At 26.6% G+C, this 15,736-nt stretch overlaps 1 protein-coding gene across 2 annotated transcripts; it reads right to left on the bottom strand.

The window, feature by feature from the left end:
- Nucleotides 1-3,358: 3,358 nt before the first annotated feature.
- On the bottom strand, nucleotides 3,359-11,967 carry Cypl (peptidyl-prolyl cis-trans isomerase-like 1 Cypl). Of its 2 annotated transcripts, none has more exons than XM_043044389.3 (5): nucleotides 11,673-11,967; nucleotides 11,314-11,364; nucleotides 7,497-7,651; nucleotides 3,756-3,824; nucleotides 3,359-3,646 (listed from the first exon to the last, which is right to left on the bottom strand). In XM_043044389.3, the coding sequence occupies exons 1-5, from the start codon at nucleotides 11,684-11,686 to the stop codon at nucleotides 3,417-3,419; spliced, it is 519 nt and encodes a 172-aa protein (XP_042900323.1). In that variant the 5' UTR covers nucleotides 11,687-11,967; the 3' UTR covers nucleotides 3,359-3,416. The 2 variants fall into 2 exon arrangements, with proteins under 2 accessions (XP_042900323.1, XP_015929028.1); XM_016073542.4 differs by having other exon boundaries at nucleotides 11,471-11,946.
- Nucleotides 11,968-15,736: the final 3,769 nt, after the last annotated feature.

Consider the following 15,736-nt stretch of genomic DNA (forward strand, 5'->3'; position numbering starts at 1 on the left):
AATTTTTTGTACCTGTCTTTTTGATTGAAATTTTCAAAAGAAAGTTGGGGCGATGCTCAATTCAGCACTGTTATCCTTCTGTTCCCTTTTTCCAAATCACAAAGACTTAAACGATCAAATACTCCTCCGTAAAATAAATCTTTAGTAAAGTTTGAACTCAATGTGAAATCTACACAAAAGGTTTTAATGAGTGAGTCATTAACAACTATGAAACTAGAGAAAAAACGAAATCTCTAACAAAGTAAAAGACTCATTCAAATCATACAATTGTACTAATTTAATATATTAATCAGAAAACTTTGTCAATTACAACAATTACTTCCCAAAACAAAAGCGTTAGATCTAAACATTTACTTAAACTTACCACACTAAAAGAAAAATTTAGGACTATCAATATAAACCCATGGTACCATCTTACTACTAAACTGTTGGCTGGATATAATTTTAAAATTGATAAAAATTCTTAAAAATTGTAAATTTTATTTTTAAAAAAAAATTGACTTATTGTTGAATTTTAATTTCGGAAGGACAAAAATTTCCACAAAATAATCTAACTTCAAGAAATAATTTTTTTTTTTAATGTTTAATACTTTTTTTTCTCTTTATCACTAAGGATTTGTACTTCAAATTGTTGAAAAACTGAAAAATAGATGTTTGACCATTCATAAGAATTTATTTCATTGTTTGAAATAGAATAACTTTTGAAATATCAACTCCAGTGTTTTTATCTTAATAACAAAAGGTATAAGCAAAGCATTCCCGCAGAAGCCGTAGTAGGCCAGGAGAGGGTCCTGGAAGTTGAGTCTCAACAATTTCAGTTCCAAAGACATGATTGAGGCAATATAGTCAGCCTCCAATGTAGCCTCCTTTACTTCCCCAAACAAGCTGGTACCCACATATCTGAAGATGGGTTGGCTTTAAGCCACCAGTGGGGATCCAACCATAGCGGTATTTTGGGCAATGAAAGAGCAGACCAATTGGCTAGGGAAGCTACGTGTGGTGAAATAGACTTAAGGGTGTCTGTTCCAGCTTCTCACTGGAAGCGCATCGCTAGAGATAAAATCATTGCGGACTGGAATGCTGAATTTCTTGCTTCGCCTCGGTCGCTTAGGACGAAAAGGTTCTTTCCATCCATTTTTCACCATTTGCAATGTAAATTCTTTGCAACTGATTTTAAATTGACCCAAATTTTAACAAACCATGGAAATTTTAAGAGATATTTATTTCGTTTCCATCTGCAGACCAGTGGAATTTGTGCTTGCGGTGATGCTGAACATATTCTTCTTCACTGTAGTCTGTATGCGAGTGCCCGAATGAATTTAAAAACTGATTTGAGACGTCTTTCTATTTGTTGGCCACCTGTCTTATCAGAACTGGTCAAAAGTATTGAAAGTCTTGCGGCCTTGCGGAATTTTGTTTTTAATGTAAATTTGTAAATTTTTCTCCTTTTGTTTTCTACTTACAACTGTAAGCCTCATGCTATACTTTGTGGTGCATGAGGAGTTTTAAGTCGCTTAAATAAAATAAAAATAATAGCTCTACAATGAAAGCTAACACTACAGATTTGCATACCTGACTGTTACTCATACATATTTACGGATACAATAGTCACAGTTAATATATATTGTTAATTTAAACTCTGTTGAATACGTATATTTTAAGTAAACTTGATTTTCAGTCTAGTTTCGACTGTGGGATCAAGCTTCTCACACTTCTGCACATTTGTAAGAATGTTTAATATCACCTGATTTTCTTAGGAGACAACATGAGAAGAAAAGTTAGTTTACTTAGAAATGTGCATATTTCATTAAATATCTTGATAACATCTTGTCAAAAATAGTTCTATCTCAAATTTAAATTATAAGCTTTTGTTTTTTTTTTCTTTTAAATTTTGTGTGGATTTTGTTTAGTTTGTTTCTTTATTTATCCTCTTTTTCAAACTAGCAAGGGTAGAAATTAGAAGAAAAAAACCTTTTAGTTAACAACTGAATAATGTAACACACTGTGTAATATACAGTAAATAGTGCTGGTCATATATTTTAATAGTTATATAATAAATAATACTGCAAAAAAATATTTTCTTTCGCCTTTGATCTTTAAAATAAGGACATTCTTTTAGAATTGACATATTAGCACCTTACCATCAATAAAAAAATTACAAATCACTTTGTTACATACTCTGCATATTTTCAAGAAAAGTTAATAATCGTTAAATTTCAAAATTAAGTTGTTTCAGTCACCATTTAGTTATAAAATCAGTTTATATGATTAGGATACATTTTGAAAAACTACCAAATCCAAAAGCTTACTTATTTAAAATATTGTATAAAACAGTAAATGTTAAAATTAATTGGGAATAATTTTGCATATATATAATGCATAATTTAGTAATCTCAATGTGCATGTTAAGTAATATGCCGTTCCTCTTTCACTTTTGGATTTATCAGCTGTTGAATCATTCATATTACCAAGAAAAAAAGTTTTATACTCTAAAAAGTTTTTTCTTCGTTTAATTAGAAACTCAAAAACAAACTAGACTGTTCATGATTTTTAAGCATAACCTATTTTATAACATGTTTTGGATAAAAATTGTTTTATTAATAAATATGTTTTGAACTTATAATACTTAAATAAATTTATTTGATATTCATTTAATTTACAATAATTTTTGCAGATAAACAAAGTAGAGAAAATGAACTTCGACTATTCAATCACTTCAATTAAAAATAACACATATATAAACCTTCATAACAAAACAAAAAAACAAAAAAAATGAATTTTTAACTAATGCAGCAAACATTTAAGAAAATTTTTGCTGCATCAGCTATTGATAGTTTAAAACAATATGTGAAAAAAAAACATAAATAAAGCTGATTTTCAAAATTCATTTACCAAAAAAATTTAAAGCCCAAAGTTTAAAAAATCGACAAAATTAAAAAAATGCACTTTTTTAATATTTAAAAATAGTGTTCGCTTCTAAAGAAAAAATGCTTAACATAGCATATGCTTAAGAAAGTATACAATAAAAAAACATTTATTAGCAATTGTGTTACAATAATTAACACACACATACATACATAATAACTTCCCTCGTTTTAATGGGTGATTTTTCTTGAATATTTAAAATGATTAATAAAATTTGGACTTAATTATTGATTCATTAAATTTTATCTACAATGATTATGACTGAACAAATACACAAGACCTGATTATCAAGTAGCAAATTTACGCTTATTTTAATCGTAATTTCACTACCATTTTAAACATTGTAGTCAGACATCCAGGTTTTTCAGCTAGACTAATTAATGTTTTATTAAAGATATCACTAAATCTAGTTTCATCAAAAAATAGAATTAAATTCATCCACAGACATTTTATTATAAAAGAAAGATATGTACATAAATTTGTTAATCAAATTAGTTTGTAAAATGTTTTATGTAGGCTTTAACTATTTTAACTTCATCAACAGGTCTGTCATTACTATCAGTTTGTACTTTAGATATCCTCTGCACCACGTGCATCCCACTATTAACTCTTCCAAAAATAGTATGTTTCCCATCAAGCCACTGAGTTGGTGCTAAGGTTATAAAAAACTGACTTCCATTTGTATCAGGGCCTGAATTAGCCATAGAAAGTATACCAGCACCTATAATAAAAATTTTTTAACTGGTTATAAATTAATTCATAACAATAGAAAATATATATATATATATATTTTCTATTGAATATATACATTTTTCTAATTTACATCTCACCTGAATGCTTTAATTCTGGATGTATCTCATCTTCAAAATTCCTGCCATAAATAGAGCTTCCGCCTCGACCTAAATCATAAAAATAACAACTAAGTTTCAGGAATGAAGCATTTAAGCAAAACATTCATGTGGATTTAAAATGAAAAATATTTTTCTAGTTCACATTAAGAAAACATGCATGCAGATTTCTCAAGCAAAGAATGCCAAAAAGAATTTTAAAAATACGTAAGGTCATTTCAAAATCTTTGATAGTTTTAAGAAACAATCTAAATTTTAACTGTTATTTTGAAAAAATTCAATTCAGTACTATGAAAATAAGTACTTTAAAGGAGGTAAATGTGAAGTAAACCCAAAACAACCCACTGTGAGCCAGGGGTTGCTGGAAGTTAAAGTTCCACAATTTTGAGGAAATGAGATAATATAGTGAGCATTAAGCACAGACCACCTTTACTTCCCAGATAAGCTGGTGCCCATCCATCTGAAGCAGACAGATGGGCTTCAAGCTGCCACTGAGAATGAAACCCCAGTCCCTCGCAATGACAGCTCTGTGTCTTTAACCACTGAACCATCACGACTTAACTCTTAAGGAAGTATAATGTTACTGGAGAGCAGAGTAAAGAAGTAGATCTCCTTGGCCTAGAGGGTTTTGCATAAAATACCCAAACAATTAAATTAAAATATGCCACAGATTTCAAGTTTCAAAAATTTGCAAATGCAATGACCTATAAGGGGCATTGTTTTTTGAGACGAATGACTGCTAGTAGAACAACACTATCATCAGTTGCATTGGAGATTTCTTCAGTGTAGCATGTTAACCTCCCTTCTTTATTGTGGCTTATTAAATTAAAAAAAGAAAAATGCTTGATCTTCTTTCTTATGCAAGTGAAATCAAAATTGAATCTCTTTTTTTTTTTAGGGAAGGAACGTCCAAAATGTATCGGAAAATATTTATAAAAACTCTTCTTATTAGAGATGCCTGAGAAATCGTTCTACTAAATTTAATTATCCAATATGAAACGTCTATTTAAACTTCACATTCTATACTTTTCTGAACCATATTACTTCAAACAGTAAAATATACAAAAAGTATATAGAAACACATAATGTTATACCATTTAATATTGCAAAAAAAGTTCTTTGACAACAATTATCAAAAAATTATAAACTAAAAAACTTTAAATAAAGAATTTTTATGATAAAAAAAAAAACGATTCTACAAATTCCTCACATTGAAATAAAAAAAATTCATATTGTTTCCGTTTTTTATCGTTAAAGTTCTTAATCAGACGTAAAAAACCATTCTGTAGAAAACTATAATCAAATTAGAAAAAAAATTACTTACAAGTAAATTTTTTATTATAAAAATCATAACACTTACTTGCTTTATAAATCCAGAGAATTCCAAATGAAATGTTCTTAGTAGTAATATATTTATTCTCAAATAATATTTACATTGATTAACCCTTCATTACTTTTACAGGGTTGCCACTCAAATCTGGAAAAAAAATTCCTTGTGTTTTCCCTGTACATATTATACACAATATATTAAGAGGAAACAACAATTACTGTGCTCTTGTGTGAGCTATATTGGGTTAATTATATTTATTAGTTTTAATTGCTGGAAAAACAGCTGAATATACTTAAATAATGCTATAGTAAATAAAATAGTTTAGTATAGCTGAAATATCATGGTTAAATATCCCATAGTGACCACTTTGAGTGGTCACCATTTTTTAAAGAAAAATAAGAAACAAAATTCCCTGTATTTTTCCAGTTTGTAACGAAAAATCAAAATTCCCTGCTTTTTCCCTGTTATTTTAGGTGATTTTAAATTCCCTGTATTTTCAAGGTTTTTCCTGTTCTCCCTGTGGAGTGGCAACCCTGTTTAAGATGGCATACCACACAACAAAATTTTATAATTGTAAGATCTCAATATGAATTTCAATATGTAACTTAAAAACAGAAAAGCTGAATTCTAGTTGAAATTATTCATTCAAAATTAAAAAATACTTACCAAGAAAACCATAGAAATTTATTAATAATCAACACAAATGATACTATTTCAAGTAATTTGGATGATTCTTTGTTGTTGTCCGAATTTTAAGGATTCAGAAATATATACTATTCTATACAGAAGAATAATATTCTATAACTATTACAGTTCTGCGCTTTCTGAAATCACATTTATTAATTTGAATAAAGTAAGTAATGTTGACTTCCCTTTAATTTGTAATGAATTGAAGACAAAAAATATATTTTACTGTAATACACACATCTGTAACAGTATGGGATAACAAAATCTCCGAAGTTAATGAAAACTTAATATATAAAAGCCTGAAAATATACTACCCGCTAGAGAGTGTATTCAAGCATTGCGATCGTTTGCTGGATTAATATCTCATCACAAACTTACAGTTGTCATCAGAATGTTATGCGAATTTTTTCAAGAAAAGATTTAGTGAGCTAGAGAGGTGGAAATACGCAGAAATTTTGTGAATTACAAAAATAGTGCTCACTAAAATCGGACTTTGTTCGTCAAAAATGAGATATGCTCCATTAAACCTAACATTGCACCAATCAAGTATTGACAATTTGTTTTTGTTTAATTTGGGTTCTCGTTAAATTAGGGCTTGTGATAAGTGAGTGTGGCAATATTTTGATTTTTTTTTCACAACAAATCAGGAGCACAAAAATCTTGTCTTAAATAATTGTTAACTGACAAATGGCAAATTTGACTTCAACTAATTTTGGAAAAAATTAAATTTAATAAATAAAGTGTATTCTGACAATTCAGTTTGAAAAATCTCATGACTTTATTACATTGATACAAAAATTTCTGCAAAAAAAAAAAAAAAAAAAAAAAAAAAAAACTGTATTATGCTTAATTAAAACTTAAAAGAAGAAAAAAAAACACATTGATATAATTGCTAATGCTAACATTAAAATTTTCAATAGCTACAATAATCATCAGAAAGGCCTTTAAAATAAGTAATCTAATATCAATTATATTTCAAGCTTGACTTCATTATCCTCTCTAAAAGTTAGCTTATTCAGTGCTGTGTTCAAAATTATTCAGTGACATTAAAATCACGTAAGTTTTAGGATAATACAATCTGTGAACCTCTTAGTTTCAGTTAATTAATCTAGACATAAAATAATAATTTATTAATTTTTTACCCATTTCAAACATAGAGAAGTTTCTAGCCAGCTAGTACGTAACATGCTGTTTCCTCAATAACAGCTACTAAAGAGTAAATCTACTCACAACGTGTTGGCCATATTTTTTGCACGAACAAGATGTTTAAAAAACCATACTTATTTACCATGTAATATAAAATAACCAAATAAAAAAAATCCCATAATTTCTATTTGCAATGATTTAAAAGGGAAAAAATTTATAAATAGTAACAAAAGTGATGGTTATCATTTTATGCTAACACCTAAAAGTTGTCCTTGCAATTAATAGGATTAAATTTTGCATACACTTCTAAAAATCAAAATATACAAATAAATATTTTAAGCCAGAAGAAAATATTATAATAAGAAATTGCATTTAAAAACTAAATAGAGTTCTTTTTGGTCAGTTGGTATTAGAGCCCTTGACAAAGACCTCAACCCAGAAGAATATGTATCAGGTGTATAGACTATCATTTTATAATTTATATTTAACAGAAGTAAAATATGAACAATAAAATTTTAAAATGGGTAAAAGCAAGTAAAGTGTTTAAAAATAATTTATACCTGTGCCAGTAGGATCACCACCTTGAATCATAAAATCAGTTATTATTCGATGAAAAATCACATTATTATAGTAGCCCACTTTAGCTAAATCTGCAAAATTCCTACATGTTTTTGGTGCATGTTTCCAGTAAAGTTCGAACTCAATAACACCCATTCTAAAAATTAAATAACATTATATAAGTGACAAAATTATGTAATTAACAAAAATCACATTAAAAATTAGATATAAACGATTAAATAAGTGATGAAAACTACATTAACCCTTGCACTATTATCACGAGTCTGACTCCTGAAGAAAATTTTAGGCCAAACTTGAATATCACAAGTCAGGATTGTTGTTTAATTTCATGTCAAAAGTGAATATCACGAGTCTGGCTCGTAGTCGACATTTCGGGCCAAACGTGAACATCATGAGCTGTACATGTGGTCTTAGTGTCGGGCTAGACATGAACGTCTGAAAGGACTGCATATGAATAGGTATTTTATATCTTGTTTCCTAACCTCGTATCTTCTGTCTCTCTTGTCTTGGGCTCCTTTCGTGAACATTCGGGTGCAAAATCTAGACATGGCTTGATCAGAATTTTAGCGTAGTGCAATGGGTTAAACATTCATTCTGTTCCTTATTTAAATTTGGAAAAAAAACAAGCAAAAACATCAGTTAAAAAACTTTGCATAATGCTTTACAACAGCATGAAACTAAAATGCTTTCATTATATGCAGCACAAATTTAAAATAAATATTCAAAACTAAAAAAAAAAAAAAAAAAAAAAATTATTAATAAATGTTTTCAAGTGTTAATGACTACCAAATTAGTATTTATATGCAAATAAGTTCAAAATTTTCATAAAATTTTGTATTAAACATATTTCCAATTAATTAACTTCCGTTGTGCCAACAACAATTTTCATATTGAAGTTCATAAATTTTTATTTTTCTTAAATTACATATAGGTTTGGCTAAAGTACCTAGGAATTATGCTCTTCCAATGAGTCCTCTTCTATGAGATATTTTTTTATTTTCTCACAGGCCGTTGCTCGAAAGTTGCCAAGAGCCGGCAATTATTCTGCCACACATGGTCATATATAAAATTTCCCCTATCTTTGATGACTAATTGCTTTATGACAGAAATTTATTACATTAGATTTGTTTTATATATATAGGTATATAATGTATACTATATACATGGTTAATCATGAAAGTAAAAAAAATATCTGCATTGTTTTCGAAAATGAAAATTTTTTGCTTTCCCAAAGTAATTTAAAAGTTTATATTTTTATTTTCCCTTTGCTATGCTATTTTTAAAGGTTGTCATTTGTAATCAATGAATTCTGTTCAAAAATTATACCATTTCTCAAATAAAAAATTTTTATAAGCAAAGAAAAAAATTTTTATGGAGAAAAGTAAGAACTAGTTAACTTTTCGAACAGAAATTCAAAAAATAATAATTTTTGTCAAAAAAATTTTATGCAATTATTTATGTGATTTCAGAATTTAAAAAATAATAATATTAAACAGAGTTTTAACTGAGAAACTTAAAAAAATTGAGTATGAGGTAATAACTAGTAAATTATGAGCTTATTGACCTGCAAAAATGACTATTACATGTAAATAAATTTTCAGAGAAAAATAAATTCTGTATTGTGACATATTACTTCGGAGCATATAAGAGTATATCAGAACTAATGCATAACATATGTTATAACAAGGCAATAATATCATAATTGTTAAGATATTTTGGGAGTCAGCTTTAAGAAACTATATTGTTTTAGAATTGATGTGTAAAATTCCAACAGTTACAATTTATGGAAAAAGTTACATGACTGTCCTCTTTTAAATAACACAAAATTTGAAAGGAAAATTTTTTTATTTATTTATTTATTGATAATATGCATTTCAACAAACTAGAAAGCATATTGTATGCTTTTAGCTCATTGTTTCACCTAACATTTGCAAGTAACTTACATCATTTAACTTGTGGCATAATAAAGTTATATAACTGTAATGCCAATATAGTCAGCACAATTTTGCATAAAATAAATATTATAATTTTGAAATCTTTGATTGCAATAAATATACAATGTCTAAATAAAGGAATTCAAATTTCGTCAATAACTGTATCTTTCAAATTTGTTTATTTAAAGAATCTAAGCATTTGTCTAAGGAGACTGGATACATTCATAAAATTTTACAGGTAATTATATATTGTTTACCATCATTTAGACTATCAGTACACAATTGATATTTACTAGAACAAAAAATATTTAAAGACTACATTTCACTAATAAGCTATATAAAAAAAAAAAATTCAATCGAAAAAAATATTTCAAATCAGTTGAGTTTTAAAAAACCCTGCTATCATTTCAAAACTGAAACAGTGGAACGAATCCTTAAATGGTCCTCAAATTCATGAAAAATAATTAAAACAGAATTCTAACGTAAAGTGCGTTTTTTTCTTCTAATTATCCCCAGTTTTATTTGTTAATTACAGGCCCCATAATTTTAAATATTTCTTTTTTGTTTTTGATTTACCTAATTGAACAAAATGTCTATTAATATTGTGATTTGTTTTGCAATTTTTTTTTTCCTTTGTTTTTTCAAATTGACAATATATTAAAGGATATGTTTTATAATTCCAGGGGTCTGTTTAGAAGAAATTTGGGTCCGGTAAGGGACCCTTCACAAAATACCTTTTCATAAAATTGGAACCTTCACAAATTTGTTTATCATCATTATTGGTTTGTTAATCAAATAAACCCTCCTGGTGGGGGGGGGGGAGAAAGATGGTACCAGACAAACTAAGTTTCCCTATGTTTAAATTCGAAATGCAGTAAAATATTTCTACTTTTACAAACATCTCGTGCACATTCTTATTAATATTAAATCATTATTTATTTTTTTCAAATAAATAATTAATCAATTTATATTTATTCATTAAGTTAATTAATAGAATATTATGTAAATAAAAATTATAAATTTAAGAATTGTTTAAGTTTACTTAATGCATAACACATTTAAAGTGATAGATTACTAAGTTGTGTTATTTAAAATATGTCAATTGAAATTGTTAAAATTGTGAGTGATTTTGCTTCCATTATTCGTCCAAAATGAATATTCTGTGTTGAGCAGTCTAGGCTAAATACCAAATATTTGTACATTGCATCTCTAATTTAGTAGGAGCAATTGTTGAGCAGAATCTGGTATCTATTTAAAAACTTCTTGAAATTTTTAGCTACTTTTGCAATAACAGGTCCCTATTTCTACAAAAGCAGGGCCCTGGTTGAAAAAATGTGACTTAACCCTTTTTTTATATTCACAAATTATGAATAGTTTTTAGACAATTTTACAAAAACAGGAACTTTCACAAAATGTCTGAACAGACCCCTGCATTCAAGGAAAAGAATAAATGCAATCAAAACATTCAAGTGTAATTGATACAACTATTTTTTGTATGCATCAGTACTATGGATTTGAGGAGAACAAATGCATAAGCAAACTTTTGAAGTTGATTGAATAATTTTGATTCAGCAATAAAAGCATGTGTCAAATAAACATGATAAATCTTACCTGATTTCAATTTAACATACTGTAATAATATAACTAATAATCGCTTTCTTTTCTATAATTTCTGACATAAAATTTTATAATTTAAAGTGTTTTTTCAATTATTTTAAGATAAATATCTCTGATTGATATGAGATGAAAGTTATATTTAAAGGTTATAAAAAAAAAAAGAGTGGCACTTTTCACAAGGCTCAATATTGAAATCACAAATCTAAACCAAAATATAGTTTGTTCTAAATATTCATAATATTCTTACGTAGTTTCAAAAACAACAATAGGAGGTTCTTCCGACATTTTCGGCGAAGGTCTAGAGAAAGAAGAGAAAAAAAGTACGTTAATACTCTAAATAAGAAATCGCTATATAATAGGCAATAAATAGTTATAGTAATCTGATATGTGATAATTTTAATTACAATTTACTGTCGCTTAACAACTTTATAATATTCAAATCTAGTCCCGTCAATGATCGAAGTAAAAGTAAACAAATCAATGAAAAGCAAATGATTGCAGTCACAGTGAAACATTTAATTAACGCTTTCATTATGAAATTACAAGAGGGGGAAAATTACAAAAAAAAGAAACAAATAAATATTAATCAGATTCCTCAATCAATGCATTATAATGCACATGTCCTTGTTATAACATTTTCCTTTCTTCCTTTCATAAAATGACACGTACAGATACAGTAGTAGTTCATTTTTATTTGTTTACTTTACTGTGAAATCGGTAAAATAAAGTCCGAAAACAAATAAAATGGTTTTGCGTCATAACGGGTTTATCTTCCATAACAAAATAAGCTGTTTATTTGCTTTTTCTAATTTAAAAGCTCTTATTTAGAGGGCGTAGGATTTTTTCATTAACTTTTTTAAGAATTAATTGTCTAGAAAAGAAAGTGTAATATATATTGTAACTAGTAGCGTCATCTATTTTTTTCTATCAAAAGTAAAGTTTATTATTAATCGAAAAGTGTAAAAATCTTAAAATAAATAAATAAATGTAACCAAAAACTAATTTATGCCTAGAAATTCCTGTGAAAATAACCATTGTGTATTCCTATCAACTCTTTAAATTAAGAAAATTTATAAAATTGTTAATTTAATATTCTTGTTTACATTCAAGTTGCATAGCTTAAAATTTTTCTCACTTCAAGATTATTTTTTTCCCTTTATTTCTACTACAACCACATACTGACCACGTCGATACTTACGTTTGTACATGAAACTCTCTAAAATACAGATTAAAACTTTCAAAGTCTTAAATCTACTTTTATATATTGCATTTCTTTTTTTTTTTTTTCTTTTTTTCTCTTTTTTTTTTTTTTTTTTTTTTTTAATTATGCGTGTATAACCAAGCTTTATGTTTACAATTTGAGAAAAATGAGGAATAATTTTAAAATGGTTTTTATTTTATTTTTAGTTAAAAAAGCAGTTCCTCTTGATAAGCAAGTTATATATTTTAAAAAATTTAATGAGATTCATAATTTTTTTTCAATAAAAACAATACAACCATCATTTCGACCTAACAAAAAAGTTATTTCAATTATTAAATTTAAAAAAAAAAAAAAAAAGAACTGTCATAACTTATGTCCTCACCAGCGATTCGAGATTTGTTAGATTTCAATGTTGTTTCTTGCTCCTTTAAATAATAATTTGTCATTCCTAATGTGTATACTTTTTAGATTTTTTATTTATTTTATTTTTTTCTTAATGAGGGCTCTTAAAATTCCTGTATTAAGATTTAAGAACAATGCTTACACATCACACCGCATATCTTCCTATTTAATTCCTTATGTTTACGTCACTAATATTTACATGCTTTAGTATTTGCTACTCAATAGGAAATGAATATTTTGTATTGATTATCTTAACCATTTTCGATTTCATGAAAATGTTACTTAAAACGCAATTTTTAATAATGTATAGTTTAATACCATGATTTTACATTTTAAAAAAATACGTAATTTACAAAATCATACAAACATATTTTTTTAAATGATCCTGATATTAATTCTTCTTTAGAAAAATCTATTTATAATTTCACTCAATTTTCTACATATTAAACTATAACAGTTTTAAATATTGCCCTAAATCGGATATGATGTCGAAAAACCAATGATTAAACAGATAAAACAAAGAAGTGATTGAATTTTGTTTTCTTTATTAGTTATAAACATTCAAAGTGCAGTAGCCTATTCCCTACATAAAAGATCTAAAAATTTTCCCCCATACAAATTTTTTGTAGCAAATTTTTTTTTAAAATAAATTATTAATCATTGGCAATCCTATTACCAATAACTTATTTATCTATAACCACTATTAACTATATTATGGGAATAACAATGACGTGCATAATTATTACAAATTTTTACTTCATAATTTTATTTATATAATTGGTTATTTATATTGGTTATTTATACGTCTATTTATATTATTGAATCTATTTATATTATTGGTTTTGCAGCAAGCTTCTCTTATTACTCAAGCTTTGATGTGAATATTAATTTTATTATTTATTATAGCTCGACTAGAAATTATAGCATTCGAATTATCGACAAAATGTATGAAACGCTTCAATTACTTATACAAAATATAAAAATTTCCTTGGCTACATGTTTTAGAAAGTGTTGGTTGACGAAATATATCCGGAAAAAAACTGGTTTTTTAATTCGTTTTAGCATTATAAAAAAAAATTCTCGTAGCTATATTTGCTTCGAACTTAGATGCACTATTAATGAGTCCTAATATGAAAAAGTTTATTTTTATTTTAAAACATATTTAAAAGCCCTTTTTTTCCACATTAGAAAATTGTATCAGAAAGGCACATTTATTTTAATGGTTTTTACAATTTCCTGAAGTTTCAAAAAAAATAATTTATTATGCAAAACAAATTATTAATTTTGTAAAAAATATCTGGAATTAATTTTTTTTTTTAATTTTGCTCATTAAAATTAAAGTTGGTTTTTCTTTTTGTTCAAATAATAACAATATTAAATATATTTTGAATAAAATATATTTTGAATTATAGTTTTTGTAGTAAAAATGCCGATGTATATCATCCACTATATATACAGCTACTTACTAAAATTGTTATTTGACAGTAGTAGAACATGAAAAATCGTTTGCTCAAAAGTAATATTTAAAATCTATATGATTTCATAAAGCCAAACGATTTGTAACTACTCATTTCTTTCCAACTAAATGAACAGTGATGATTAATTGTAATTAGTTCCAAATAAGGTTTTGTTTAATAACTTATCGAATAACGATAATTTGCAGGCAGTAAAATTTAATAAGATTTACGAATACTGAACTTAAACGTGAGTTTTCAACACTTTTATTGTTCTTTATATAAAATATTTTTGTATTTTATTCCATTTCAAAATCCATGTTTCTTAATTATGAATTATAACGCGCATGGTTTTTTTCCCGTTAAATTGAAGTCATTCAAAAAATACGTGAACTGTTAGTTACCTCATAAATTAATGTTTTTTAATGTCAGACAGCAATTTAATGTCAGAATGCAAATAGCAATTAATTCTAATTTTCAACTAAATAACTTTTGTTACGTAATAATTTTGCTAGCAGAATTAAATTCCATAACTTCACATTACGGTGTCTAGTCTAAATATTTTTCTTCTTTTTTAATATCATTAGATACTATAGTACTTTATTAAAAACACAAATATTTTATATTTTATTGTCGCCATTTTATCGGACTGATGATGTAGAGTTATATGAAATAGGTGGGTCATAATTAGTTACTTTAAGTAGCACAACTTTGATTGTTTTTATCAGTTATTTTCGCACTTTCTATTAACTACTTTTTCATTGTACTTCTCATACTTAATCGCTATTGAACTTTTCTTTGTGTGTGAAATTGTTGTTCAAAGATTGTAAGTAATGTAAGAAAAACTCAGTCTTTTTATTGTACCTTTGCTTGTTTATAAATTAGCTGTAAACCAAATAAAAAGGTGTAAGATACAATAATATATATATATACACCATATATATATCCTTTACACCATTTAAATAAACCACCATTTTAAATAATAGATAGAAGTGTAAACAGATTATTACCATTCCATTTGGTAAAAGGCATAGACTTCAAAAGGTTAAAATCAACAAATAAAAAATGAAATGGATGACAGTTCTGAAGAACATTTAGGTACTTTCGCGATACTTTAGCTTTAGAGCAAGGCATAAAACCCATTTACTTTCTTAAATTTGTCTTCCAGTTTTGTGTTTTTTAAGAAATGTATGATAATAAAAACTATAATTTCGAAAACCAGAATTTCTGTCAAACCGTTATCATAATGAATGTTAAGATCACCAAGTAAATGGTTTAAATACTACTACAAAAGTAAATTTACTAGAAATGTCTTTACCATACAAGTATGGTAATTTTACCTTAATTTCCAGGTTGCTTTAAATTATTCCTGTTATTTAAGACAAATTATTTTGTTCCATAACTAAAAAATAACTGTAATCAGTAAATTGAAAATCTTGAATGATATATTTTACAAGAAAAATTATCCTAACATGTAAAAGGGTATATAAGACATTCATATTTGCTTATTATCAATCATTAGTTTGTATTTAATTAGAATTCGTTTTCTGTCTTATCTTCATAACTATAAGCATCTCAATACATCTATGTAAGACAGTAATCAATAATTGTAA

This window comes from Parasteatoda tepidariorum, chromosome 8, assembly GCF_982258835.1.
Source record: "Parasteatoda tepidariorum strain Cologne lab strain chromosome 8, Ptep-v5.0, whole genome shotgun sequence".
NCBI classification, from domain to species: Eukaryota; Metazoa; Arthropoda; class Arachnida; order Araneae; family Theridiidae; genus Parasteatoda; species Parasteatoda tepidariorum.

What these genes read in the sequence shown, in the direction of transcription:
- Cypl (XM_016073542.4), bottom strand. Translation starts at nt 11,598, where the DNA reads ATGAAAGCGTTAATTAAATGTTTCACTGTGACTGCAATCATTTGCTTT. An exon ending in ATTGTTGTTTTTGAAACTAC is followed by an intron (nt 7,652 to 11,313) that starts GTAAGAATATTA and finishes TTTAATTTTTAG; the next exon opens with AATGGGTGTTATTGAGTTCG. An exon ending in TGGTGATCCTACTGGCACAG is followed by an intron (nt 3,825 to 7,496) that starts GTATAAATTATT and finishes TTTATGATTTAG; the next exon opens with GTCGAGGCGGAAGCTCTATT.